This window comes from Sus scrofa, chromosome 3, assembly GCF_000003025.6.
Source record: "Sus scrofa isolate TJ Tabasco breed Duroc chromosome 3, Sscrofa11.1, whole genome shotgun sequence".
NCBI classification, from domain to species: domain Eukaryota; kingdom Metazoa; phylum Chordata; class Mammalia; order Artiodactyla; family Suidae; genus Sus; species Sus scrofa.
Window position 1 is genome coordinate 25,129,455 of NC_010445.4, and position 26,905 is coordinate 25,156,359.

General features: G+C 42.9%; 2 protein-coding genes across 7 annotated transcripts in view; one reads left to right on the forward strand and one right to left on the reverse strand.

The window, feature by feature from the left end:
- On the reverse strand, positions 696-22,558 carry LYRM1 (LYR motif containing 1). Of its 5 annotated transcripts, none has more exons than XM_005662094.3 (5): positions 21,519-21,676; positions 15,250-15,397; positions 7,199-7,357; positions 2,338-2,430; positions 696-911 (listed from the first exon to the last, which is right to left on the reverse strand). In XM_005662094.3, the coding sequence occupies exons 2-5, from the start codon at positions 15,262-15,264 to the stop codon at positions 795-797; spliced, it is 384 nt and encodes a 127-aa protein (XP_005662151.1). In that variant the 5' UTR covers positions 15,265-15,397; positions 21,519-21,676; the 3' UTR covers positions 696-794. The 5 variants fall into 5 exon arrangements, with proteins under 5 accessions (XP_005662151.1, XP_005662150.1, XP_020942178.1 ...); XM_005662093.3 differs by having other exon boundaries at positions 15,250-15,400; XM_021086519.1 differs by lacking the exons at positions 15,250-15,397; positions 21,519-21,676 and adding an exon at positions 21,900-21,918.
- The window catches only part of DCUN1D3 (defective in cullin neddylation 1 domain containing 3), a 44,551-nt gene continuing 39,692 nt past the window's right edge, over positions 22,047-26,905 (forward strand). Inside the window, exon 1 of one of the 2 annotated variants that reach the window (XM_021086516.1) lies at positions 22,047-22,234. The gene's annotated coding sequence lies outside the window, so the exon portion shown is untranslated. The remainder of the gene's footprint in view (positions 22,235-26,905) is intronic. The other variant, XM_021086515.1, reaches the window with a different exon arrangement.

Here is a 26,905-nt window from a genome sequence, read left to right on the forward strand (position 1 = left end):
TTTAGATCCTCTGACACTTTCAGATCCTAAGTATATCCAAAGAAATCACGGGCTTTAAGATAAAGTAAACACAAGCATTTAACTAAGATATGCACTTTCATATATGTGTATGTTGGGGCCAGAGATGGGTCTCATAAAATTTCTGAGAAAAAGCATGATTGATCCAATGATAAACCATTTTTTTTGGCTGTACCCACAGCATGTGGAAATTCCTGCACCAGGCATCAAACCTACACCACCAAAGTGACCTGAACAACAGCAGTGAGAATGCCAGATCCTTAACCCACTGAGCCACCAGGGAACTCCCTAACTTTTTAAGTTTACCTAGAAATTGGAAATGCCAAAAGACAACCAAGCACACACAAAAAGCTCACTTTTAAGCAAATCTATAACTTTAAGAAAAAGAAACCTAAACATATTCTGAGGGTGGTATATAGTCATATAGTAGCCATGAGAACTTCCAGCAACTGGCTAATTTCTTCACATTAGCTGGCATGTCTGGTAAACAGCACTTCAATGAAGAACTGTATTACCCTTCAGCCCTCTGCCCACAAACCTTAGTCTTGTTTCCAAACGATACTTCAGTGAGGATATAAGGTCCACTAGGGTTAGTGTCATCCACTTTGGCAGCAAGCCCCTGACAAACTATAGGGAGATGTGTGAGCACATATCATTGGGTGAGTAACAATACCTCGGAGGTTTCTAAGAAGATATTTTAATTTTTGCTTCTGTTATCTGGTTTACATTCAAGGCCTACTTGACTCATCATTCTCAGAAATAAACTTTCTTCTGGGTTAGGAAACCTCATCGTGAGACTGGAGATATACTGGTTTGGAAAATTTCCTTAGTTTCTCCTGGCTTCGAAGTCCCCGGCCTCGTAGTGGGGTAAGGCCCATAGGAGGCAGATGAATCTGAATAAGAAGAATAAGAATAATGATAACAGTGAGAATTATAATTATTTCAGCAACTTATATTCACTAAAGATTTACTAAGTACCATGCCCTCTGCTAAATGCTAACTCGATACTCATTCTTCCTTAGAGTCCTTACACACATCATCTTCAATATAATCTCATAGAGATTTATTACTCTAATATTTATAGATACGAATATGGAAGCTTAGAAAGTTAAGAGGCTCAAGGCTCAAGACTGTGCATTAAGTGGTGGGCCGAGGATCTGAACCTAGATCTCCCTGATTCTAGGGCCTGTGCTCTTCTTTGCCATATTTCCTACATGGAAGAAAAGCCACAGATCACACAGTAAGATGAGGGTCCGGAGAAGGGGAGGAAAAAAATGCGTACACAAAGATCTTCTATGGATGGTGGAAAACTGGGACCAACATAAATGTCTACTGAGAAGGCACTGGTTAAATTATGGCATCTTCTTACAATAGGATAATCATACAACCATTTTAAATAGGTTGTATTTAAAATGGTTATAATACAACCATTTTAAAAGATAAAGGCAGAGATATCCAGAGGAGAGGAAGTAAAATAGATCAGCAATAAACAGTATGCCTGGGATCCCATGTACTTAAACAAAGAAAATATATGTACACAAGTACAGAAAAAAAAGGATATATTACCAAACTATTAGGTTGAATCAATATAATATAAAATTGCTGTTTTTGTAAGTTAAGAGTAGAATATTGCCATTTCATATGGTCCCATCTTAACAGTTACAGCAGTCACTTCCACAGGGTAAGAAAAGTTTTGACAGTTTTCACTTTCTACCTTATGCATTCCTTTAATGTTTGAATTTTATTCTTTTATTAACAACAGACTTTTTTTTGTTTGTTTTCTTTTTTGGGATCCACATTTGCAGCATGTGGAAGTTCCCAGGCTAGGGGTCAAATCGGAGCTACAGCTGTTGGCCACAGTCACAGCAACATGGGATCCAAGCCACATCTGCGACCTACACCACAACTCATGGCAATGCTGGATCCGTAACCCACTGAGCGAGGCCAGGGATCGAACCTGCAACCTCATGGTTCCTAGTCGAATTTGCTTCTGCTGCACCACGACGGAAAACTGGGAACTCCCTAAACCTGTCATTTATAATAAGGGAAATACAAATATTTCCTTAGATAAGGTGAAAGCAGAGAAAGCCTTCCCTTCCACATATGGGAAAGTTGTACAAGTAGGAGAAATCAGGCATTCACACCTTTTAGTTTGTTGTGATGGGTTCGTGGCCAGGCAAGGATAGCTTATTTCCAACATATATATTACAGGAGCTCTAGACTTCTCGTAAACACTAGCCCTCTTGGAACACATTCTTAGAAATAACCAGGTTGACAAGGGTTCAGTACACACCACATGTTAACTGGAGTCACACTTACTGGCCTTGGATAGGGAATCTGGTAGTGGAGTCCCATTTCAATCCTGGCTGTGCATTCATCTATACACCGTTTAATCAGGTCTGTGTCTGTGAGCTATTAAAAGGGGGAAAACAGGTGAGACTGTTAGCCTCTTTCCAGTGCTACCTAATCTATAGGTGTACATTGTCTTAAACCTTTTCCGTTCATCAGCCAGTAAATTAAATATTGATAACTTGAAAAGTCAAAAGCAATTTAATATAAAATGTACTGTGGATTAAACTTTTAAAAATTATTCAGGTAGGTAATTTAAGCACATGATAAAAAGAATTCAAATAACACAAAAGGATAGAATATAAAACAAAGTGTCCCTCTTCCTCCTGTCTCTCAGTTCCTCTTCTCGGAGGCAAAAATTATCAGAAGTTTCTTGTTTGTCCTTCCAGGGACATTCTACACACACATAAGTATACCTCTGTAGACTTAGCATTTTTTCTTATAAAAATGAAAGCTCTGAACCTTGCATTTTCACTAACAACGTGAAGCTCCTTCTCTGTTTACACATACAGAGCTGCCCCATTCTAACAACTGCACAAAATTCCAACATAATGCTATATTATAAGTTAACCAAACTTCTACTGATGGACACTTAGGTTATTTCCAATCTTTTGCCACTATAAACAATGGATTCCTCTAAAAAAATGTTTGGCTCACATGCAAATATATTTAAAAGATAAGTTCCTAGAGAGAGGACTGCTAGGTCAAAGGGTTCATGAAATTTTAATTCTCACAGATACTCCTTGTAGATTCAAATTACCCCCTAAGAGGTTGTACCAATTTGTATTCCCACCAACAATCAATAAATTATATCCCCACCAACAATGAATGAGAGTACTTCATATCCCGCCTCATGTTGATCAAACTTTTAAGTAACTCAATTGTTTTAGCAAGTGCTGTCTAGAAACCCCCCGAATAAGACACCGGTGAGTGATCCACTTTTTATTTTGAACCATAAACTGTCTTGCTCAGTCATGAGGGAAAGAACTGACTTTTGAAATCCAAAACAGTCAAATCTTGGTATACCAATTTTAAGCATAGGTATGAAAAGTTCATTCTGAAAAACAGAAGGCTAGGTAGGAGAAGGCTAGAAAGTGTTTCATGCCAAGGATGGAAAATGAGTCAATGTTTGGCTCTGCTAAGAGTTTGCAAGTGGGCCTCAAAGCAGAGCTGGGATTGCATCAGCCCCAGATGACACCCGCAGTGACGTCTAGGCCATCGTGGCTTGGAAATCCCAAGGGCGCCCCTGTCCTATGCTTCCTCTTGGAGCAGAGAAAATTTCCAAGAACTGCAACACACTGAACCACAGTTGAGTCCCTTGGGGCAGAGGCTCAGCTTTCTATCTGACCTCTGTGTTTCTCAGAAGCTATTGCTCTGATGTCCACCTTGGGAATAGATTTCCATGTTCTCATTTCCCCATTAGGATTCAGAGCAATTAATGAGATTCCTCTGGATTATTATTAAACTCGTGTAGTAACTGAGGTTACAAAAGACTGCTTAAGTCTACATGACGGATTAGGGAGAAAGAAGACCCTAATAAGATAGGTTAACGGGACTGAGGGCTCTTTGGGCTCCAGCTGTCCATCTGAACAAGCTGGGTTAGGGTTCTCCAAATTCCATCATTCAGAGGCTCCCTGTATGCATGATTTTGCCATATCCACACACTACCTATACTAATATTAAACTTTTCCTTTTTATTTATGTATTTATTTATTTGGCCATGCCCGTGGCATGCAGGAGTTCCCAGGCCAGGACTGAACCCCCACACCACAGCTATAATCAAAGCCACCGCAGTGACAATGCCAGCTCCTTAACCCAACTGAGCCATGGAGGAATTCCTTAAGCTTTTCTTTAAATGGACTCTCTAAGCACAGCATTTGTAAAGCTGTCTGATATTCCATTTTCTTTTTTATCCATGATAAAAACAAGTGCATGCTTTAAAATTCAAATCCATGTACCTCCCTCCACCACGACAAAATCATTCAGGTACCGTCATTGGCGTATACATCCTGCTGCGCCAATTCAAGCAGAGGCAAATGAAGGATTTATTATTGCCTGAAATGAAAACCCAGAGGGTCTTGCCTGCAAAAGTTTACTGGGCACATACTACTGTGATATCCCCAGCACCAGCCTGGACACCCAGAGGCCATGGTCCCAGCCTTCAACTATCAAGGATGTTACCTGAGCAGAACAACCCTGACACGTGAAAAGGCACAGTGGTATATAATCAACAAGGGCAGTGTCTGCTACAAACTGCTATATAGGAATGCAGAGGAGGTGGCCAATAGGTGGGGTTGAGTGAGGGCAGAGAACTTGAGGAAGAATTCCTGGAGAAGATCAGTGGAATCAAAGGATTTGTAAATGTTGTTAACTTAGTGACAACCACAAGGCAGGGCCCATGGGACAGACTAAAAAAGTATAGGAAACTGTCTATGTGCTCGAGGAATTTACAGTCTGGTTGGGGAGACCATACCAACATAATAAATGAAACAAACAAGAAAAAAAAGAGACCGTAACTAACTAATGAACCTAGGTATAGATCAGAGGTCTACAAATTTTTTGATCATCTACTCCTTTCAATAAAAAAAATTCTGAGCCCAAAGCTCCCATATATGTATTTACAAGCTCATTAAGTGTATTAATAACTCCATTATAAATATATACAAAATAGGAGTTCCCATCGTGGCTCAGTGGTTAACAAATCCAACTAGGAACCATGAGGTTGTGAGTTCGATCCCTGGCCTCGATCAGTGGGTTAAGGATCCCGCGTTGCTGTGAGTTGTGGTATAGGTTGCAGATGTGGCTTGGATCCTGCATTGCTGTGGCTGTGGCATAGGCTGGCGGCTAAAGATCTGATTAGACCCCTAGCCTGGGAACCTCCATATGCCGCCATTGCGACCCTAGAAAAAGACAAAAAAAACCAAAATAAATAAATAAATGGAAATAAATATCTAAAAAATAGACATTTTAAAAGGAGCAATAAAAATAAATAGAAACATATATATATATATATCTGCCATATGGTGCTTCCATACACACACACACACATATATATTTATATACACATATACATGCCATGGCATATAGAAGTTCCTGGGCCAGGGACTGAATTCAAGTTGCAGCTGTGGCCTACACCACAACTTTGGCAACACCAGATCCTTAACTCACTTTGCCGGGCTGAGAATTGAAGCCTCACCTCCACAACAAACTAAACCACTGCAGTCAAATTATTTTTTTTTAATTTCATTTTTTTATGGCCACACCCTTGGCATATGGAAGTTCCCAAGCCAGAGATTGAATCTGAGCTGCAACTACAACCTAAGCCATGGATTCTTAACCCACTGCACCACAGGGAGGACTCCTCACATTCTTAACCCACTGCGCCGCCAAAGCAGAAACTCCACTTACGGTATTTTATTTCTGTTCCTCAATGGACTGTTCAGGACGTCAGGGGGATACCTACACTCTGATGTGGTATGCATGGCCCACGCTAAAAGCAGAAAAAGTTTGGAGAAGCTGAAGGATGGTTGGAAGAATGAAAAGGAGCTTCACCAGCAGGTTAGTATTAAAAGCAGAGAAACTTCAGGCATTCTGACAAGGGAAGGATATTGTGGGCTGGGAGGCTTTTACTCTGACTGTAATTTTACTCCAACTGTAATTTTACATTTCTTTCCATCTAACTCTGAGACATTTCTGAGGGGCCCGGTCTCAGTTTTGCTCATTTACATCTCTGATGTCTCGTCTGGTCTTAGGGACATGGTAGGCACTCAACTAAGTGCTGAATGACAGAATGAGAGCAAAGGGTCACAAAGTAGTGGCGGGAAATATGACAGAAATGGGCAAGCTGGGAAGAGGAGGAATTCCTGTGGAAAGATGAGTTCCACTTTGGGCCGTTATGCTTGTGGTGAGTTCCCGCAGGTGGCTGAGGAGAGGCCAAGATAAGGGATCTGGGACCATAAAGCGGCCATCTGGTCTTTAGGCCTTGGTGGAGAAGGCTGACCTCCAGAGAACCCCTACAGCTGGTGGGAGAGTGTATGGAGAAGATGGGGCCAAAAAGGAGACAGAGACAGGGACCAGAGAGGAAAAAGAATGTAGACTGTCAGGAAGTTTCAGGAAGGAAACAGTGGCGGTATTGAATCCACGAGATCAATGAGAAGGAGGCAGGAAAAGTCAGGAGCTGAGAGCCTCTTTCCATGCGTAGGGGCAGGCGGTCTTCCTAAGGAGTTGACAGCTAATGTATTATGGTTGGTTGGGATGTGTCAAATCAAGCTTCTTAGAAATGGTTTTTGGCTCCCCGGTGTCTGGGTTCAATTGACAAAGGGAGGCACTTATTTTACCCAATTCTGCGATCCCTAAGGACAAAGCCTCTCTGCTAGCCAAAGGGGCCTGAGCTCACAGCTAAGCTATGAAGGGGACCTTGGGTCTTAATCCTATTCGCTTTGCTCTGAATGGGTTTATATTTGGAGGCTCTGAACAGCTTATGAATTGAAAAAGACTTCACTGCACACCTCCTGTGGGAGTGGCCAGCAACAGGCACAGTGTGTGAGGAACTGATCCTACCCTGAAAACTCTCATTGGCCTGACTCAGGTCACCTGGTGCATGGGGTCTTCTGAGGACACTAAGCCACTTACCAGCTGGACTGAGACCTGAAACGAGTGAGGAGAGAAACCCAGGCTGGGCAAGCCAGCCAGGCTGTGCTCTGGCCCTTCCTGCTCCACACTCTGTCCCTCTGTGCTGCTCCATCCTCTCTACTGTAGGACGGAAAAGAAATGCACAAACACCACAAGAAATTGCTCCCCTCCTTGCCGTACTCAACTGGGGCCTACTTACATTTTTGTTTTTCTGGAACAGCGTTCTGGCTTCATTTAATATGTACTGTTTCTCTTTCACGGTGTCTTCCATCTGCCCTGATGCAGCCTGCCATTTCCTCGCAAGCCTGAAAATTCTGCGGTAGAGGCCAAGAACTTCTTGTCGTGTTGCCGTTGTCATCTTCCAATCCACCAAAATAAAAGAAGGAGTTTTGCATAAAAAGTCAACCTGACAGTAGGCATTCAGGCAGATATACATTTTTAAAAATCCAGCTCTTTAATTAGTCTAGAAATAACTGCTCTTTCTCAACAGATCTGCTTGGTAGCATTGCCAGAATGGTGTGGTAGGGATACCAGCACTCTCTTAGGTGGCCTTAGACATTATCCCAAATATATATTATCTTCCACAACTTGCTTTTTTTGGCCCATATTTGTGGGATTCATCCATGTTGTTACGTAGTTCATATGCTGCAATTCCGTCCACTGTGAGAAGATATCCCAACATACTTGTCTGTTCTCCTGTTGATGGATATTAGGTGTTTTCTTTTCCCTTCTCTGAAGTGCAAAAACTTCAGCCTGTTTCTCTACTAATTACTTCTACATGTAAAGGAAATTCAGGGAGGTTGGCCAAGACGGCAGAGCAGGAGGTTCCTGAACTCACCTCCTCTCACAGGCACATAAAAATTGCAACTATTGATAAGAAAGACCAGAATCTAGCAGAAAATGTCTTCTACCACTAAAGATATAAAGAGGAACCACAAGAGACGGGTAGGAGGGAAGGAGTCATGCTATAGTCAAGATCTATGCCCCCAGGTGGGTGACCCACAAGCAGAAGGGTAATTACAATTGCAGAGGTTCGCCACAAAGAGCAACAGCTTTGAGTCCCACTTTGGGCTCCTCGGCTCAAAAGTCTGGCACCAGGAAGAGTCTGGGAGTCCTCAGAAAGTTTGTTGCATTTATCTTTGGTAACAATGAGGAATCAGAAGTAGAAATCAAGGAAAGAATCACATTTACCATCACATCAAAATGAATCAAATATCTAGGAATAAACTTACCCAAGGAGGTAAAAGACCTGTACTCAGAAAACTACAACATACTGATGAAAGAAATTGAAAAGGATGCAAACAGATGGAAAGATACACGGTGTTTTGGATTAGAAGAATTAAGATTGCTAAATGGCTGTATTACCAAGGCAATTTACAGATTCAATGCAATCCCTATCAAAACACCAAAGGCATTTTTCACAGAACTAGAACAAATACATTAAAAATTTGTATGGAAGCACAAAAGACTCCATTTAGCCAAAACATCTTCAGAAAGAAGAAAAGAGCTGGAGGTATCACAATGCCCTGACTTCAGAATATACTACAAAGCTATGTTATCAAAACAGTATGATAGATCATTTACAAAAATAAATTCAAACTGGATTAAAGACCTAAATATAAGACTGGAAACCATAAGAAAGAAAACATAGGCAGAACACTCTTTGACATGAATTGCAACTATTTTTTTTTTTTAATTTGCCTCCTAAGGCAAAGGAAACAAAAGCGAAACTAAACAAATGGGACCTAATTAAACTTAAAAGCCATTGCATATCAAAGGAAATCATGGACAGAATGAAAAGACAACCTGCTGAATGGGAGAAAATATTTGCAAATGATATGATCAATAAAGGGTTAATATCTAAACTATATAAACAGCTCATACAAATCAATATCAAAAAGCCCAATTAAAAAATGGCCAGAAGACCTGAATAGACATTTCTCCAAAGAAGACACACAGATGGCCAACAGGCACATGAAAAGATGTTCAACATTGCTAATCACTGGAGAAAGGCAAATCAAAACCACAATGAGTTATCATCTCACACCTGTCAGAATGGCTATCATCAAAAAGACCACAAATAGCAAATGTCGGTGAGGATGTGGTACACTGTTGGTGGGAATGTAATTGGTGTAACCACTACGGAAAACAATATGGATGTGCTTCAAAAACTAAAAATAGAACAAACAGGAGTTCCCGTTGTGGCTCAGCAGATTAAGAACCCAACAAGTATCCATGTGGATGCGGGTTCAATCCCTGGTCTCCCTCAGTGGGTTAAGGATCTGGCATTGCTGCAAACTGTAGTGTAGGTCACAGACGTGACTCAGATCTGGTGTTGTTGTGGCTGTGGTGGAAGCTAGCAGGTGTAGCTCTGATTTGACCCCTAGCCCAGGAACTTCCATGTGCTGCAGGTGCAGCCCTAAAAAGAAAAAAATAGAACTACCATATGATTCAGTAATTCCATTCCCAGGAAAAACACTAAAAAACAAACAAACACTAATTCAATAAGATACATGCACCCAATATGCATACTTGCAGTATTTACAGTTGCCAAGATATGGAAGCAACCTAAATGTCCATCAGAAGATGAATGAAAAAATGTGATCTATATACACAATGGAATACTACTCAGCCATAAAAAAGAATGAAATTTTGCCATTTGCAACAGGGTGAATGGACCTGGAGGATATTATGCTTAGTGAAATAAATCAGGTAGCAAAACAGAAATACCATATGTTACCACTTACATATGGAATCTAAAAATTAAAACAAGGAGTTCCTGCTGTGGTACTGTGGGTTAAGGATCCAAATGCAGTGGCCTGGGTCACTGTGGAGATGCAGGTTGGATCCCTAACCTAGCACAGTGGATTAAAGGAGCTGGCGTTGCCTATGTCACAGCTATGACTTGGATTCAGTCCCTGGCTGGGGAACTTCCATATGCTGAGGGTGTAGCCATAAAATTAAAAAAAATAAATAAAAAATAAAACAAATGAATGAATATAACGAAAGAGAAACAGACTCACACATATAGAGAATGAACTAGTGGTTACTGGGGGTGGGGGAGGGATGGCAATGTAGAGGTAGGGATTAAGAGGTACAAACTACTATGTATAAAATAGATAAGCTGTAAAGGTATACTGTATAACAACAGGGAATAGAGCCAATACTTTATATAACTTTAGGAGTATAATCTATAATAATTTTGAATCACTATAGAGTATACCTGAAATCAATATAATATACCTCAATTTTAAAATGATTTAAAAAAAGAGAAATTCAGAGAAGATAGAAAAAAGCCATCCCACTACTAGAAGACTGTGATTAGTCAGATTTAGGAGAATAAATACTGTAACTGCCTTTAATATACTAGCAGGCTGGGATGAGGAGCAGGACAGATTTGGTGAGTGAGTAGCAGGGCCAGGCACGTGGACAGCTCACTATGAGTCCAGGCTTTCCTCACACAGGTCGTCAGGATTGGGAAGTAGGCTGCTCATTGTCCTTTGAGAATAAGACTCATTTCCAACCCGGAATGGGTAATAAAAGGAGACTGTATACTTTAGGGTGGGTTCTGCGCTTGAGAATTGGGGAAGCTAAAGAAAGCAGATAGAGGCTGGAAGGAGCTGTGTTTTCTAGAAATTTTAAGTACCTGCAAGGCATTCACCTTGGAGAGAATGTCTCTTTTGAGTCTGATGTTCCCTTTTACTTATCCTGACCCTGGTGACTTTTCTTCAGCAATGAGGAGGAACCAAGGCTTAACCATCTGACGAAAAGCTTGAAATCACCACATCACCCAATTCAGAAGTTAAAAGAACTAATGTCACATTCCATACCAATTCTGACACCCATTCTACCTTACAGGAAAAAAAAAATGCTCAAAAGGAATTCATGCAAACCAAGAGAGATCATCATGCTTTGTGGCTAATTGTAATAAAAACTCAGTTGAGTTGATGATGTTTTTCCTGGTAAGGAAACAGGTCTCTGAGTTACTGGCTCTCCCTAAAGCTCCATGGTTTCATATGAAAATACATGAGTCAGTTCCTGCAAGGGGCAGAAAGTCTGCAACTAACTTCTATTAATGATTGCTTCACTTCCCTGTCATCAACAGATGAAACTTCTTTGACTGCATGACACTTAGTGAGGAAAGTGAGGAAGGTCTGGCATAGTCAAATAGCAGCAGCCTTCTCCAAAGTCTGACTTATTTGTTTCTTTCTACTACTCTCTGACCATAGCTTCAAACTATAACATCATACACCATAATCTGATACACAAACCCTGCAATTACGGTACTTAAGGTAACAAGCAGAACTAACAATTGGTATTTAATAGGACCATTTTCAAAACACTTCAACATTTAAGTGTTTTTAAGACTAATCCGGAAAGGGAAATGAGTGATGTCTCCCTCTCCAACATCAGATGACCAAGAAAACTCAAGTCCCAAAGATGTCTAGAGTTTAAAGCTATATTCTCCATTATGCACTATTAACAAGTGGTTGTTACAAAGTTTGTGATTCTAGAAACAAAATCAGCCACTTATAAAAAAAAATTTTTTTTTTTTTTTTTTTTTTTTTTTTTTTTTGTCTTTTTAGAGCTGCACCACGAGGCATATGGAGGTTCCCAGGCTAGGGTCGAATCAGAGCTGTAACCTCTGGCCTACACCACAGCCACAGTGATGTCAGATCCGAGCTGCATCTTTGACCTACACCACAGCTCACAGCAACACCAGATCCTTAACCCACTGAGCGAGACCAGGGATCGAACCTACATCCTCATGGATACTAGATTCATTTCCGCTGAGCCACGACAGGAACTATTTTTTTTAAACATCTTTTATATTTTTATTCCTAGGAAGCAACTTGTTTAGAAGAAGTGCCTTTTTCTCTAAGAGTTTTCTTTCCTATGGATGTAATGGCTTGAAAACAACACTTATTCCTTGGAAACTATAAGGATCTCTCAGGTTTAAATACAAGGCCAGCCCTTCTCCTTCACTAGTATCAGGCGTTGATCCAATGCAAGCCTTGATCTCCTGGGATTCTCCCACGGGCCACATCAGGAATACTGTTTAGAGGGCCACGACTGAACTGCCTGTGAAGTCAGTTCTCAGAGAATTTTTACAGTGAAAGTTTTGTAACTTTTATTCCGAGACTGGATAGTTCCTCAAATTCTGTTCTTCACTGCCTTAACCCTGGAAGCTCAGAATGAGGTAAGAGATAGAAAGTGTGTCTGGGAGGAATATGGATAGGAAACAAGGCTCTTTTCTTCAAATCGTATCTCACATATACACACAATGCCAGGAAAACACTCATCGCCAAGCACCTACCACGTGTAGCCCACGCAACCAAAAGGCTGATAGGAGTTCCTGTAGTGGCTCAGCGGGTTAAGAACACAACGTGTGTTTGTGAGGACATGGATTCGATCCCTGGCCTCACTCTGTGAGTTAAGGATCTGGCGTTGATGCAAGCTTTGATGTAGGTGGCAGATGTGGCTCAGATCTGGCGTTGCTCTGGCTATAGTGTGTGTCTGTGGCTCCAATTTGACCCCTAAGCCCTGGGAACATCCATATGCCACAGATGTGGCTGTAAAAAGAAAAGAAAAAAAAAGAAAAAAAAGGCTGACAATTGTTGCACGTACATTTTCACCTCAGGTCACAGTCAGAAGTTTCCCCTAAGGCGAATGTCCCAAAGACTGGTTGGGTAGGTTTTTGGGGTTTGGTTTTTTTTTTTTTTTTTTTTTTTTTGCTTTTGCTTTTTAGGGCTGCACTTGAGGCATGTGGAGGTTCCCAGGCTATGGGTCTAATCGGAGCTACAGCTGCCAGGCTATACCACAGCCACAGCTCGGAATCCGAGCTGCATCTGCGACCTACACCACAGCTCACGGCAACGCCAGATCCTTAACCCACTGAGAGAGGCCAGGGATTAAACCCGAAACCTCATGGTTCCTAGTTGAATTCATTCCACGATGGGAACTCCGGGAAGGTGGTTTTTGATGCACAATATTTATTTTCTTAGTGTGATTCTCTTAATGTGTTTTAATTGCTCATCAAACCTGTGATTTAAAGTGATTTCTATTTTGTAGTGATATTTTAAAGCAGAGATTTTAAAAGCTGATTTAAAATATAAGTAATAGTAAATATTGTGATGTGGAGCCCCAAAAACCTAATTTTAGGAGCTGCAGCTCTAAGGCATCCTGCTGTGGTGTTTGTTCTGGCTGAGCCTTCCACTTAGGATGCATTTTCTACTGGCCGCCAAGTGGTAGATACCAGTTCACTATCCAGCGTTTCTGTAGGACCTTTTCCTCAGCTTTTATCAAAGCCAGCTACTGTTCCTTTGCAGTTTCATCGTATCTTTTTCTTCCCAGCGTCTCTGAATTCCTGGAGGGCAGGGACTGTGTTTTGCTCACTAAAGGAATAATGATAATCACTCCAGTAATAGCTACATTTATTTTGCACTTACTCTGTGCTAGGCTTTCTGGGGACTTCACATACATATATTAGCTCCCATTAAGTATCAGCACAATAATTCTATAAGGTAGAAACTACATTATTCTGGTTGACAAAGGCGGAACCTGAAGCCAAGAGAGGTTAAGTAAGTTGTGCAAGGTCACAGGACTAAGAAGTGGAGGAGCCAGGATTCATAGCTGGATAGTCTGGAGTCAGTGCCCCAACTTTTAATCACTAAATAGGCTGTTCAGTCTCAGTAACTACAGTGGAATGTCTGCTGATTAAAAGCTTAACCAGTTGCAACAAAGGGAACTAAATTCTCTTCCCTTCCTACAAAGGGCAAAAGACCATTCTTTTTGCAGCTTGATAGGAATTGCAATAACCCTTTTATAACGGTTCCCTCTACTCCCTTGCAACTGTCCGTCTTCAGTAATGATGTGATGCATCAGCCCCTTCAGCCGAAGCTATGCACTTGGCTGGACTGCTCTGCTCTTCTGTTCCCTGTGGCAACACTGTCCCCGACACTCCAAAGGGAGGTGACATCATAGAAGAGACACCAGCGCTCATTTCAGTGCTACTACCCTGCAGAGTTTACCCTTCTCTCCCAAGCATCCATCCATCCATTCATCCATCCAACATTTATTCAGTGCCCATGTGCTAGGCACCTGCAGTTCTAGGCATACGTGATAAACAAGCAACCACAGTCCTTGTCCTCCTAGAACTTATGTGCTAGAGGCAAAGGCAGATGATATACAAGAAAAACAACTTCTGAAGGTGATATGTGCTCTCAAGGAATGAAACAGTAATGAGTAATGAGCAGAGGTGGGGGTTATGTTATCTTGGGTAGTCAGTGACATTTGAGCTGGGTCTTGAATGGTATTCAGGAACCTATTAATGGGAAGAGTTCAGGAGAAGGTGGTGCAGGAAGAAAAAAGAGCAGAACAAGGGCTATGAAGTGGGAACCAATCTTTTTTTTTTTTTTTTTTTTTTTTTTTTGTCTTTTTGCTATTTCTTGGGCCGCTCCCGCGGCACATGGAGGTTCCCAGGCTAGGGGTCTAATCAGAGCTGAAGCCACCGGCCTACGCCAGAGCCACAGCAACGCGGGATCTGAGCCGCGTCTGTAACCTACACCACAGCTCACGGCAACGCCGGATCGTCAACCCACTGAGCAAGCAGAGGGACCGAACCCGCAACCTCATGGTTCCTAGTCGGATTCATTAACCACTGCCCCACGACGGGAACTCCCCAATCTTAATGCTAATGTAGTAGAGCCTATGGGGGACGTGAGGCCACAGGTGGACAGAATCCGGCACAAGATGGGAGAGTAGGGGCCTTGGAAAGGAGTCTGGTTTGTAGTCTAAAGTCAAAGGAAGACACTGGTGGGTTTTAAGCAAGTTGGAGTATCACAATCTGCTTTACATCTTTTAAGACATGTTAGATTTCAAACTGTTTCATAAGTCTTTAGGATGCTCCCAGTCTTGTAGATGGTGAAGAATCTTGCCTAATGCCACCCAACTGACAGGAGAGCTGGGATTGAAAGCCAAAAAAGCTGGATGGATAGTCCCTTGACTGCAAGCTTTTCCCTGTTTTTATTTTGGAGTCAGTAATGGGGACTCGAAATGGGCAGTGATCGCTTTCCTAAAAAAAACGTAAAAAAAAAAAAAGCACTACCCACTCACCCTTCCACTTGCAGCTGAGGATGAAAATGAAACCCAATGGGGTCGGGCACTTGGCACGGCTAGATCTAGTTTTGCAGAAGGCTTATGGGAGGTTTTGCTAGGACTAGGGGCTTCATTCATTTCAGTTTTCCTCACCTGTGGAAAGACCATCACTGCATGAACACTGAGGAGTTTAAGGGCAGAGATGAAAATTCCTGTTCCTTGGATGAAATTTATAGAAGTATGACTCTGGTCTCAGGAATGTCAAAATTCCAAATGTTGGAGTCCCATGAGGCCTTGCCTTCTACTGAAGAAAAAAGTGTTGCAGTACAAACAAGGGACAGAAAAGGCAAGGAAGATTAACTGACTTTCAAACCCCAGGTAGAAGGAGACTCTTTCCATTCTTAAAAGATCTGCCCCTACATGTAAACTTAAAAAATAATGATAATAATAATAATAACCCATGTAGTGTAGTCAGATTTCTCCCCAACTACTTTATGATTTTTTGGGGTGGGGGTGGGGGGTGGGGTGGGCAATGGTTATGAAACTCACCCAATGAAATTGGTCTTATGGGTTTACTGTGTACCAATGGTGACCTATCCCATATCCTGCTGTTCTAACTCCATAGACCTGGGGCCTCTTCTTTTTGCCAAATGAAGGCCCCAACTCACACAACTGAAATACTCTTTGCTTAACTGCTGATTTTCATCCTCTGGCTTTCATCACTTTTGGCGGGGTGTCTTCCTTACACTGGGTCAGCGTCTCTGCTATGAGTATACTCCTATCATAATGTTCATGCAACTCTATTGCAATTTTCTGTTTGACTTACTTTTCTTCCTCCAGTGTGTGTGTTTTGGGAGGGAGAGAAGATGGTTGGACCCTGTCTCATTCATTACACTCCTAGGTCTGGCACAGAGTTGGAGCTTGAAATGCATTTGTTAGAAGAAAAAAAAATTACCCACACAGAATCATCACCACTAATTTCCATTCTCATCCTGAGATAAATGTGATGGTATTTGGACCGGGTTTCCCAGTTGGAGACCCCAGAGCATTTAAAAATACTAATTAACCTTCACAATGATGTTTTTAAGAGTGGCACCGTGGGTGTCAGGATAAAAAAGCTAAGACAAGTCTTATTTGGAGAGGTAGCCTTATCACTTCTATCTAGGGCAGCTATTATATAACCTTTGTTGTTCTTAAGTTCTTTTAAAGCCAGTTAGGGTTTGTCCACAGGACTGAAATACTCTATTTCCATGAAGCTGAGAACCAAACATATAGAAAAATGGGGTTCTGATACATTTTGTCCTTAAAAACAATCCTTTGGGGGAATGAGGTCCATTGCACTCAAACCATCAGGGTTCAGAACCAACTCCCCAAATTAAAATCCTTTTGTCATTTGGAAAACCTCCAGGGAATTGAAGTGTTCTTATAATGTCAAGGCAAACAGATTTTTTGGCCTGGATATTAGAATAGAGAATGACTACCTTGATTTTAGGCATTCAGAGATTTTCCACATATGTAAAGAACAGTAGCTATAATACAAAAAAATGAATTAGTGGGTTCTGGCATGAGCTGGGTTTGGATCTTGACTTTATCACACCGGGCAAGTTATTAATCTTCCTGAACCTCAGTTTCCTAAAAGGGGGCAACAACAGAACCTTCTTCAAAGAGCTGTCATACAGATTGTTCATAGTAATCACTTAGCATTGGGAGTTAAAGGCCAATGTTACCTGAATAGGAGGAAACAAAGGCCTCTTTTATCTACGTTAGGCTTTGTCTGCAGAGGAGGGAAAAGAAATGTGTTGCCTGTTGGTGAATTTATTGCTTTGTGGTAGTAATGGATTTTCCTAAAGCTGTTTCCCTCTCATCATTAATAATCCCTGTGCAGTAAAGGGCTATTGTTCTTTAGTATGAGTAAATAATCCTGCTGGAGGCATCGCTTATCTTCAGACCACAGTGCATACTTCTTACTGGAAATACAATGCAGGTGCCAACACTAAGGGCATGACCAAGCTTCCTATTTTTCTTCCTTTATCTCTTATTCTGTTCTTATCTTTTGGTGCACTTTTCTCCTAGATCTGTTAACCTTCCCTACTTTCTGGCATAAACCCTATACCATATCCTATACAATATTGTCATTACCTAAACTGAATAACCTTCAAGCTAAACTATGCACCCTCATCTCCCCACCCCACACACGCCCCATAGACTGGTTTCCTGACCTGGATTCAGTTTTTGGTTACTAGAATCCAAAAGAGGAAGTGTCCTGCCACACATTGTTTTTCAAATCTCAGGATATGCTTGTGTGGCGTACTTAATCATACCACAGCTATTCTCTGAAATAGTTTCTTTTTACACAGAAAGTGACAATGTGGTGTGTCAGAGATAGGGGTCAGGAAGGAGAGGGTAGATCATATTTTTATCTTAGCTAAAGGAAAAGAAATTAGCTTGGGCCCTATAACATGGGAAATCTTCAGAACACAGGGGAAAACCAAAAATATTCATGTCTGAAAGGCTTCTAAACTATCCCAAACAAGATCATAGAAGGCATGTGTACTCAATTTAAATACATCAGCTAGGAGCACACACAAGATTACACTTGTAAGGGGAACTCCAGTTTGGAGTAACCCAGAAATACACAGCTATTTGCTCCCTCAGGGATAGAAACTCTACATGGAAACCAAGTTTTAGTCTCTCAATTCCAAAGAAATGAAGGGGGAGTTTCCAGGTGATCTAGTGGTCAGGACTTGGTGCTTTCATCCCTGTAGCCTGGATTCAGCCCTTGGTCCAGGAACTGAGATCCCACATCAAGCCACTGTGTGCCGAGGCCACACACACACACACACACATACACACACACTAGAAAATAGAAAAGAAATGGAAACAACTGTTTCCTTTTTTTTTTTTTTAAATTTTTTTTTTTTGTCTTTTGTCTTTTTAGGGCTGCACCCGCAGCATATGGAGGTTCCCAGGCTCGGGGTCTAATTGGAGCTACAGCTGCTGGCCTACACCACAGCCACAGCAACGCCAGGTCCGAGCTGCGTCTGCGACCTACACCACAGCTCACCGCAACGCCGGATCTTTAACCCATTGAGCGAGGCCAGGGATTGAACCTGAAACATTGTAGTTCCTAGTGGGATTAATTTCCACTGTGCCATGACAGGAACTTTTTTTTTTTTTTTTTTTAACTGTTCCTGATCAGCATATTTTAAGAGACAAAGACAAAGTAAGGATCAATCAGGGGTGGTGAGAACCAGTTATCAGAAGTAGGAGGGGGGTGTGTGTGTGTATGTGTGCATGTGCTGGCAATGGGTAAAAACTAGATCAATGCTAAAGATCAACCTGTCATCACTCATAACGACCCAGGATTTGAACCCCTCCCAGGAACTAGGGAAGGTGGAGAACATAAAACACTTAAACATTCAAGCCCCTCCTTTGTGATAATTTCCTAAGGAATTGCACTAGGAAATAGACAAAAGGGCTTTGGTTATAACATTAGATACACCTGACCCTCTATTCAACCATCTGACATATGATCCTCACTCTGAACAGGGTCACTGACTTCATGACAATGTACCTCCATTACTGAATGAGCAACTTTACTCATCTGCAGAGGCACGGGAGTTCCTCACCAGACAAAGTTTCTGGAGAGTAAGAGCAATGACTGTCCATCTATATGTGTGCAGTAGCATCCAGAGTACCTTCAAGTTCCTCCAGTTTGCACTGCCCAATAGATGGAAATATTCTATATTTCATTGTCCTATAGGGTAGCCACTGGCCACACACAGCTATTGGGCACCTGAAAGATAGAGCATCTGAGGAAACTTTTTTATCTTTATAGCCCCCCCCACACTGTGGCATATGCAAGGTCCCAGGCTAGGAGTGGTTGAATAGGAGCCTATGCCACAGCAACAGCAGATCCCAGCAGCAACGGCGACCTACACTGCAACCTGCAGCAATGCTGAATCCTTAATCTACTGAACAAGTCCAGTGAGTGAATCCATATCCTCATGGATATTAGTTGCATTCTTAAACCCTCTGAGCCACAACAGGAACTCCTGAGGAACTGCATTTTTAATTTTATTTAAACTTAAATAGCTGCATTTAGCCAGTGGCTACATATGGACAGCAGAGCTCTAGACCAAGTATTGCAAATCAAATGGCCACAGGGGTCAGGCAGGTAGCAGAAGGGAGAAGAATCTCATTGGCTCCAGCTGACTGATGCTGTGTAGAACCCTAAGGCAGTTGTTGCCAGATTGTCTCATTTCTTAAATGATGCCAAAAATCTGAATTTTGATGTCCAATGTTTAAATTTGGCAAGAAATTTGTTTTTGTTTTTCTTTTTACAGCTGCACCTGAAGCATATGGAAGTTTCTGGGCCAGGGGTTGAATCACAGCAGCAGCTGAGGCCTACACCTCGGCTGTGGCAACCCTGGATCCTTAACCCACTGAGTCAGGCCAGGGATCAAACCTGCATCCTCACAGAGTGAGGGTCCTTAACCCCTAGTGAGCTACAATGGGAACCCCCAATTTTTTTTTTTTTTTTTTTTGGCAAGAAAAATTTCAAGAAATTTAAACCAATCTGCGGGCCAAACCATGTCTGTAGGTGGTATCTGTTTTGCCAGTTTGTAATGTGTAATCTAGGCCAACCCCTTAAAGTCAAAGAAAAGGGTCTTATTCATTGTCACTCTGCTGGTCAGTAGCTGTCCAAGACTGAAATCTAGGCCTTCTGATACCCTTTCTAGATTGCATAAGAGCAACCGTTTCTACTGGTGGAGGTGGCAGCAACAGCAGGAACAGATGCCCCTTTGTCAGAAGTTGCTGAAGTCCATGGTTGATACATTATTCCTACATGTTGGGTCCTACGGGCAAGGGTCTGTACTTTAAGCAAGTAGGGCACAAAGAAGAAATAGCTCATGGGGTAGTCAGACCTATAGACAATTAACTGGCAAAGTCAGGTTTGCTATAGTGAAGATAATCAGCTAAGCAGTAACAAAAGCAAAAAAAAAAAAAAAAAAAAAAAAAAAGCAGTAACAGCTGGGAGAGGAAAGAAGGGAAGAGATTTGAGCCAGGCCTTAGAGGATGGGTCCCATTGTTTCAGGATACTATGGAAGCTCTTTGTATCTCTGAAGACTTGCTAGTGTCCAGAGTCCCCTCTGCCGGTTTTTCCTTCTCTGGATCATCTTTAAATGTCAAAAGCCCCCAAGGAGTTTGGAGGCCTTTGTCTTTATCTCCACCCTCTTCTCAGGTGACCTAGGAATAAACTGCTACATTTATTACCTGAGTTTTCCCTTGATTTGTATATCTAACTTCTCCACACCTTTACCTGTGGTTAACAGACTAATCAAAACTAATATTCAAAATAGTCCCTTCCAAACTCTTTTTCTCTTAGGAGTCATCCTTGGTTCCTCCTTTTCCCAAACACTTCATATCCAATTTGGCAGTATGTCCTGCAAGCTCTACAGCCAGAATACATTCTGAATTCAATTCTATTTCCATTGTGATCATAACACTACTGTCACCTCTCACCTGGCCTACAGCAACAGCCTCATAACAGGTCTGACTACTTCTACCCTTCTCTATCCAATAGCCAAGAATGATTTGCTAAAAATATAAATCAGATTTGGTCACTCCTTCTTAAAACCCTCCAGTAATGTAGTAGCAGCCGAACCCTCACCGTGGGCTAAAAGACTAGACTAGATCAAGCCCTGCCACTTCTCCATCACAGACCACTCTGCCTGGCTCTTGCTTTTATTCCTTCCTACTCCAAGCACCTGGCCTTCTTCCCTTCTTTCCTCAGATCCCTGCCCATTGGCTCTTTTCACCACCTAGAAAGCTCATTCCCTACCTTCCTTCTTTTCTCGGATTTCTGCAAAACTCAGCCTCCTCTGAGTAGCTTTATGGATTTAAAGTGGCCCTCACCCCATCTTCTACCACTTCATCTGATATTACTATCTTTGGGGCATTCCTCACTTGCTGATATTTTTTATTGATTTACTTTTTAACTTTCTCCCAGACTCGAATCACAGACCAACGCCTTTTGCACTAAGAAGCTAGTTCTCATTATCTTAGAAAGTATCGGTGTCCTGTCAACCTTCCTCCCTCGCCCTACTAATTTGCCCCTACTAATCTCCCATTGACATTCGGGAATCCAAAGGTTTCAGACATCCCAGATGGTCCCCAAACCAGCATTTTCAGCATTCCCAAACCAGGCTTCCCCTTCCTGGCCCTGGAGCCACTTCCCTTGGCAGGTTCCCCACGCCAGCAGCGGGGACACCGAGCCGCCCTCGCGAGGCTGGGGTCACACAGGCTCGTCTCCTAGCAACGTCGCACCCCCCACCCTCACCCATCCCTGCCCCTTGGGAGCCAACCCCTTCCCCCAGTCTCCCGCGCCAGGAGTCAGCGTCTCCATTCTCTACACTCACTCTGCGTCAGTCCAGCCTTCCCCCACCCACAGAAGCGCCGCAGCCTACGGCAGACTGGGAGGAGGCGGCGCCGGGAGCCCAGCTGAGCCGTGGTCGACAGAGCTTAAGCAGGTCCGGTAGGCCAGGCCAGACCAAACCACCAGACGAACCTCCGTGGGAGCATTCGTACCAGGTCGGGGGTAGGCTAGAGCCTTCCTTAAACGTCACACTCTAGACCACCCTCCACCGTATTCGCAACAATTATAGCCAAGTTCAACCTTTTCTTATTTTTCCTTTCCCCCTTCCGCTCTCCTCTCCCCCGGATTCCAGCCCCCCCCCCGAAAATGGGCCAGTCCATCTCCTCCTAGCCCTCCCTCCGCGTCGCTAGGTCTTTGCCCTTACTTGGCGACGGCTTCGTACGTCTTTGCGTACGTCGTGACGCAACCTGCCCCTCGTTCCCTCCCCGCCCTTCTCCTATTCCGCCTCCCGGAGCGGGCGGCCCGCGGGGTTACCGGAAGTGATGATGCAGGAGGCGATGGAGGGGGCGGGGTTTCGGGGCGGCCGCCGCCGGTGGGCCGCAGATGAAGAGGAGGCGGCGGCAGTGGTGGAAGAAGAGGCGGCGGCGGCGGTGGGGGTAGGGTGCTTGAAGACGCGAGCGGGGATGGTAGGTGGTTTGGACCTGCCGGGCCGCCGTCGTTTCCAGAAAGGGTTTGACTGGAGGAACCTCTGGAGCAGCTGTGAGTTTGGGGGTTGGGGGGTGTATGAGGAAAAGGGGAGGCTTTGGGAGATGAAGGGGCGGGGGTTTGGGTACCTTCGAGAAAGGGGGGTAGAAGGGGAGGAGTGGAAATCGGCGCCTTGTCTGGACTGGTCCCGCTGGAGGAAGACGCTGTGAGGGGGCCCTGTGGCGTGTCAGCCCCAGGCTCAGAAAACTTACCTACTGTCTCTGCCCCTCCACCGCCGGCACCCCCCACCCGCCACCCAAGGCCTGGGGCTCTGGGGGCCGGAGCTGCCCTGGAGGGAGTGCAAACTCTAGTCTTCTGCCCCTGGTAAGTGCAGTGAGGTAGGAGCCCAAGCAGGAGGTGGTGGGTGAATCTCCAGCTCCTCCGCCCTCATTTCCCTCCCCACCCCCATCCTTCTCTTTAATCATTAACAGCCCTGGAATTAAGGGGCTCAGACCTGGAGGCCTTCCTATGCACCTTTGCTGTAAACGATAACCATCTGTGCCTGAGGTAATGGGGCTGGAAGCTTTGCCTGTATCCTGTATAGGAAGTGGGACAGGGTGACAAATGTATTGTTTTTTTCTATTCTCCCCCACCCCCATCCTCCCCCATGCATACCCCTCCTTTCCACTTTAATTCTCCGTGGCTAAGTAGTAATCGTGTTTTTTTCTTTTTCTTTTTCCCTTTCGTCTTGGTACCTTCTTTTGAATTTGGTGTTCTGCTTCTATCCCAGATCTTAACTTCAAGCTTTGTAATACTTCAGTTACAAGCTGTGTCTCTTTGGGAGTACTTCTCAATGCCCGGTCGCTCCCGATTAAGATAAGCATTTTCTCCTAAGAATACTGGAATTCCAAAGCCTTGCAGGGATTCCTGAATGGCATCATAGTCCAGGAATCAAGGTCTCTTCCTCTGAATACTTTATATGTGAGGAATTTAAATGTTGTCAACTCTTTCCAGAATGTTTTGATCTTAGGCTAATTCTGGATTTCTGTGTTTTTCTCCACCCACACTTCATAATGCACTTTGGAGAAGAGAAAACCCCATGTACTTTTTTGTTTCTACAATTTGACAATAGCTCTTTTATCTTTCTCTCCACTTGTGTGTCTGGCACACAAGTCTTCGATGACACATTTGGCTTGTACTGATTTCCATCTTATTTATTTAGCTGAATGTTTGTATATAAGTGGCGTTAAATAAGACATTGTGACTTGTTTAGTTTTGTTTTAAGGAAGAAGGTAAACCAATAAGGGATGTAAAAAAATCATTTGAAAATTGCAAAGAATGATTGAAGAAGAAGATCTCCGTTGATATTCTGTTGGTTTAAGGGGGAAAAAAATGTAGTGCTACTTTAGCCTTTTGTAGGGATTTCAGAGTGAAGTGTGATGATTCCTATTTTGGTGTTGATATTTTCTTTGGAAATCTTTTTTGGATTATAAATTTGGAAATAAATTCTTTGTTGAATCTGGAGCTGTGTTTTCTGAAGAACTTGAAGAGTTGGTGCCCAAATTTTAGGGATCATTTGATTAGAAAAAGTCCATAAATCCTGTTCCTCTGCAACTGAATTTATATGCTTATTGCTAGACAAATTATCATAACATGGGTTCCATTCTACTCATCGGGGCTTTCAAGCCTGATAAAACAGAATATTTAATGCTTTGATTGTACAAGTAATGGCATGTTTAGATGTTTCACAGAAATGTAACAGAAGAAAAAAATGACTACTTTTCTCATTTTAGCTGAATTGGAATCATTGACTAAAAACTCCAAAATTCATTCAATCAACAAACTTTTCTTGACTGGCTACTAATTGCTAGCTATTATTTCAGGCAATGGGTCTGTGAAGGTGAACACAGCAGTAAGGTCCACGCTGCCCTGGAGCTTAGGTTAGAGTGGAGGTGGTGTGGGGACAGATAAATAAGCAAATGAGATTTTGATAAGTGCTGAAGGAAACAAGAGTGATGTGATAGAAAGTGTCTGATTGAGATATAGTCGGAGACCTTTCGGAGGAGGTGACGCTTAAGCTGAGCTTCGAATGAAAAGGAGCCCATTATGCAGAGATAGGGGAGGAGCCTTCCAAGTTCAAGGAGTAGCTAGTGCAGAAACTGTCTGGAGTGAGTTTGGCAAGTTTCAGGGAGGAAAAAAGAGGTAGGCGGAAAGGAGATGAGGGAAGATGGGTTAGGGGAGAGAGGAGAGTGAAAAGATTCTAGGTCAGAGAGGTGGAAATAGGCTCATAAATAGGTAGGCAAAATAAGAGTAAGAAGGAGAAGGAATTGTAAAATGATGCTCCGTTTTAATTCTGTTGCCTTTCCTAGAGTCTTACCACATACTACTTTGAGGGTATACTTGGCCTATTATATTTAAAAAAAAAAAAAAGTCACCCTGCTGAGAGTGGGAGAGGAGGAGGCAGTGGTCATCTGGAACTTTTTTGGCAGATGGATCTCAAGCCATGTGTTAAAAAATCAGTGAGATGAAGTTCCTGTCATGGCTCAGTGGAAATGAATCTGACTAGCATCCATGAGGACACAGGTTCCATCGCTGGCCTTGCTCAGTGGGTTAAGGATCTGGCCTTGCCATGAGCTGTGGTGTAGGTTGCTGATGCGGCTTGGATCTGGCATTGCTGTGGCTGTGGTGTAGGCCGGCAGCTGCAGCTCTGATTCTACCTCTAGCCTGGGAACCTCTGTATGCCATGGGTGCAGCCCTACAAAGACAAAAAAAAAAAAAAAAAAAAAAAAAAAAAAGGGAAGAAAGAATTCAGTGAGATGTTTGAGAGCATGCCTTTTCTTTACAGGATTTTGTCTTATAAACTTTTAAAAATTGCATAATGAGTACCCCAGATGTGTTTTTAGTATATAAATCCTCCTTTGCTTCCAGCTGTGTATGAATTTAGGGTTGAAGGTTGGGCAAGTGGTAATAATATGACCCTGTTGGTCTTCAGAGGTGGTCGTCAGGATCTAAGTTTGAAGTTGTTTTTTCTAGGCGGATTTTATGTTGCAATCTTCCCGCTTTTGTCTGGTCTGCCTGATGACTAATAAATAACACTCAGCTGAGGTGTAGGTTGGTGCTGAAAGTTGACATCATGGATTACATTAGATAAATGACCATTGCGGGCACAGTCCCACTCTGTTGGCATCTCTGGGGCTGGCATATAATCAAGTGATGTAACCTACTTTTGCCTTCTGTTGGGGCCATTCATTTCCAGTGTTAGCTGCTTTGTGGCCTCACCTTGACCAGATTGTCCACTTGAGAGGCCTGGTCAGGACTCCTTGATTTGGCCCTCTTTAGCCATGTCACAGTGGGCCAAAACAGAAAGACTATGCCGTTTTCTTCTTTTGAACTCGGCAACAGTGACTAGTGTGTTCATGGAGTGAATTGGCCCTTTGAACCGGGCAGTTGCGAGACTTAGATGTTGCTTGGGCTATTTGTCGTAAAGTTAGTATTAGAAATGCTAAATGAAACCTTCTAATGTTTGGGAAAAATGAATCAGAAATTGAGTTCTTGCCACCTGTTTTAGTACTTCACTAGTGGGTAGATTAATTATCAGAAGTAACTTGAATAGGGAGTTCCCGTTGTGGTGCAGCAGGTTACTAACCTGACTAGTATCCAGGAGGATGCTGGTTCATTTGATCACTGGCATCCCTCACTCACTCAGTGGGTTAAGAAATCTGGCATTGCTGTGGTGTAGGCCAGCAGGTGCAGCTCTGATTTTGTCCCCTAACCCAAGAACTTACCCCTTAGCCAAAGAACTTCCTTTTTGGGGCCAGGTGGGGCCCCAAAAAGCACCCCCCCAAAAGTAATTTGAATAGATTCTGGGCAGTCCTGGGGGTGCTGAAGGGGATGGAGTTGAGTCTAGCACTGATTTACTGAATTACAACTTGAATGCAAATAGGAAGTCTTTTAGTTAGCAAGCAAGTGAACAGCTAAGACCAGGCAAATGATAGACTTCACCCTTTATACTTCAGAGTAACTCAAAGGAACAGAGAATTAACTGTGTGTGTGTGTACAGTTTTGGCCTAGGTTGAAGAATTTTGGACTTTGTATTCTAATTCTGGATTTTAAATGCTGTAGCTAATGGATTATTAAGCTGTTCACAGTTCATCTTCATTTTAATAGTTTATTATAACTCAAATATGAAAATATCCTGTAGGCTGAAATTTCATCAGTCAATTTGGAGACTGGTGGGCTCTTTTTCTTTTTTTTTTTTTTTTTTTTTGGTCTTTTCTAGGGCCACACCTGCAGCATATGGAGGTTCCCAGAATAGGGGTCAATTTGGAACTGTAGTCGCCAGCCTGCACCACAGCCACAGCAACGCCAGATCTGAGCTGCGTCTGCAGCCTACACCACAGCTCTTGGCAACACCAGATCCTTAACCCACTGAGCGAGGCCAGGGATTGAACCTGCAACCTCATGGTTCCTGGTCAGATTTGTTAACCACTGAGCCACGACGGGAACTCCTCTTTTCTAATTTCTGAATGGGGGCAGATGTGTAGGGGACTTGAATATAGGGAGAAGCCATTGACTCCTATGCTGGCCACTAATTGTGTTTGGGGAAAGAATCCACAAATCTAAATGAATTTAGATTCTCAGAGCTGAACCTTTTGATCTACTGGTGGATTTGTTTCTAAAATTCCTGGAGCTTTGGGACAAACTCTTTTTAAAGGTGGGGAATCTACAAGGCTGGTTTGATACTCC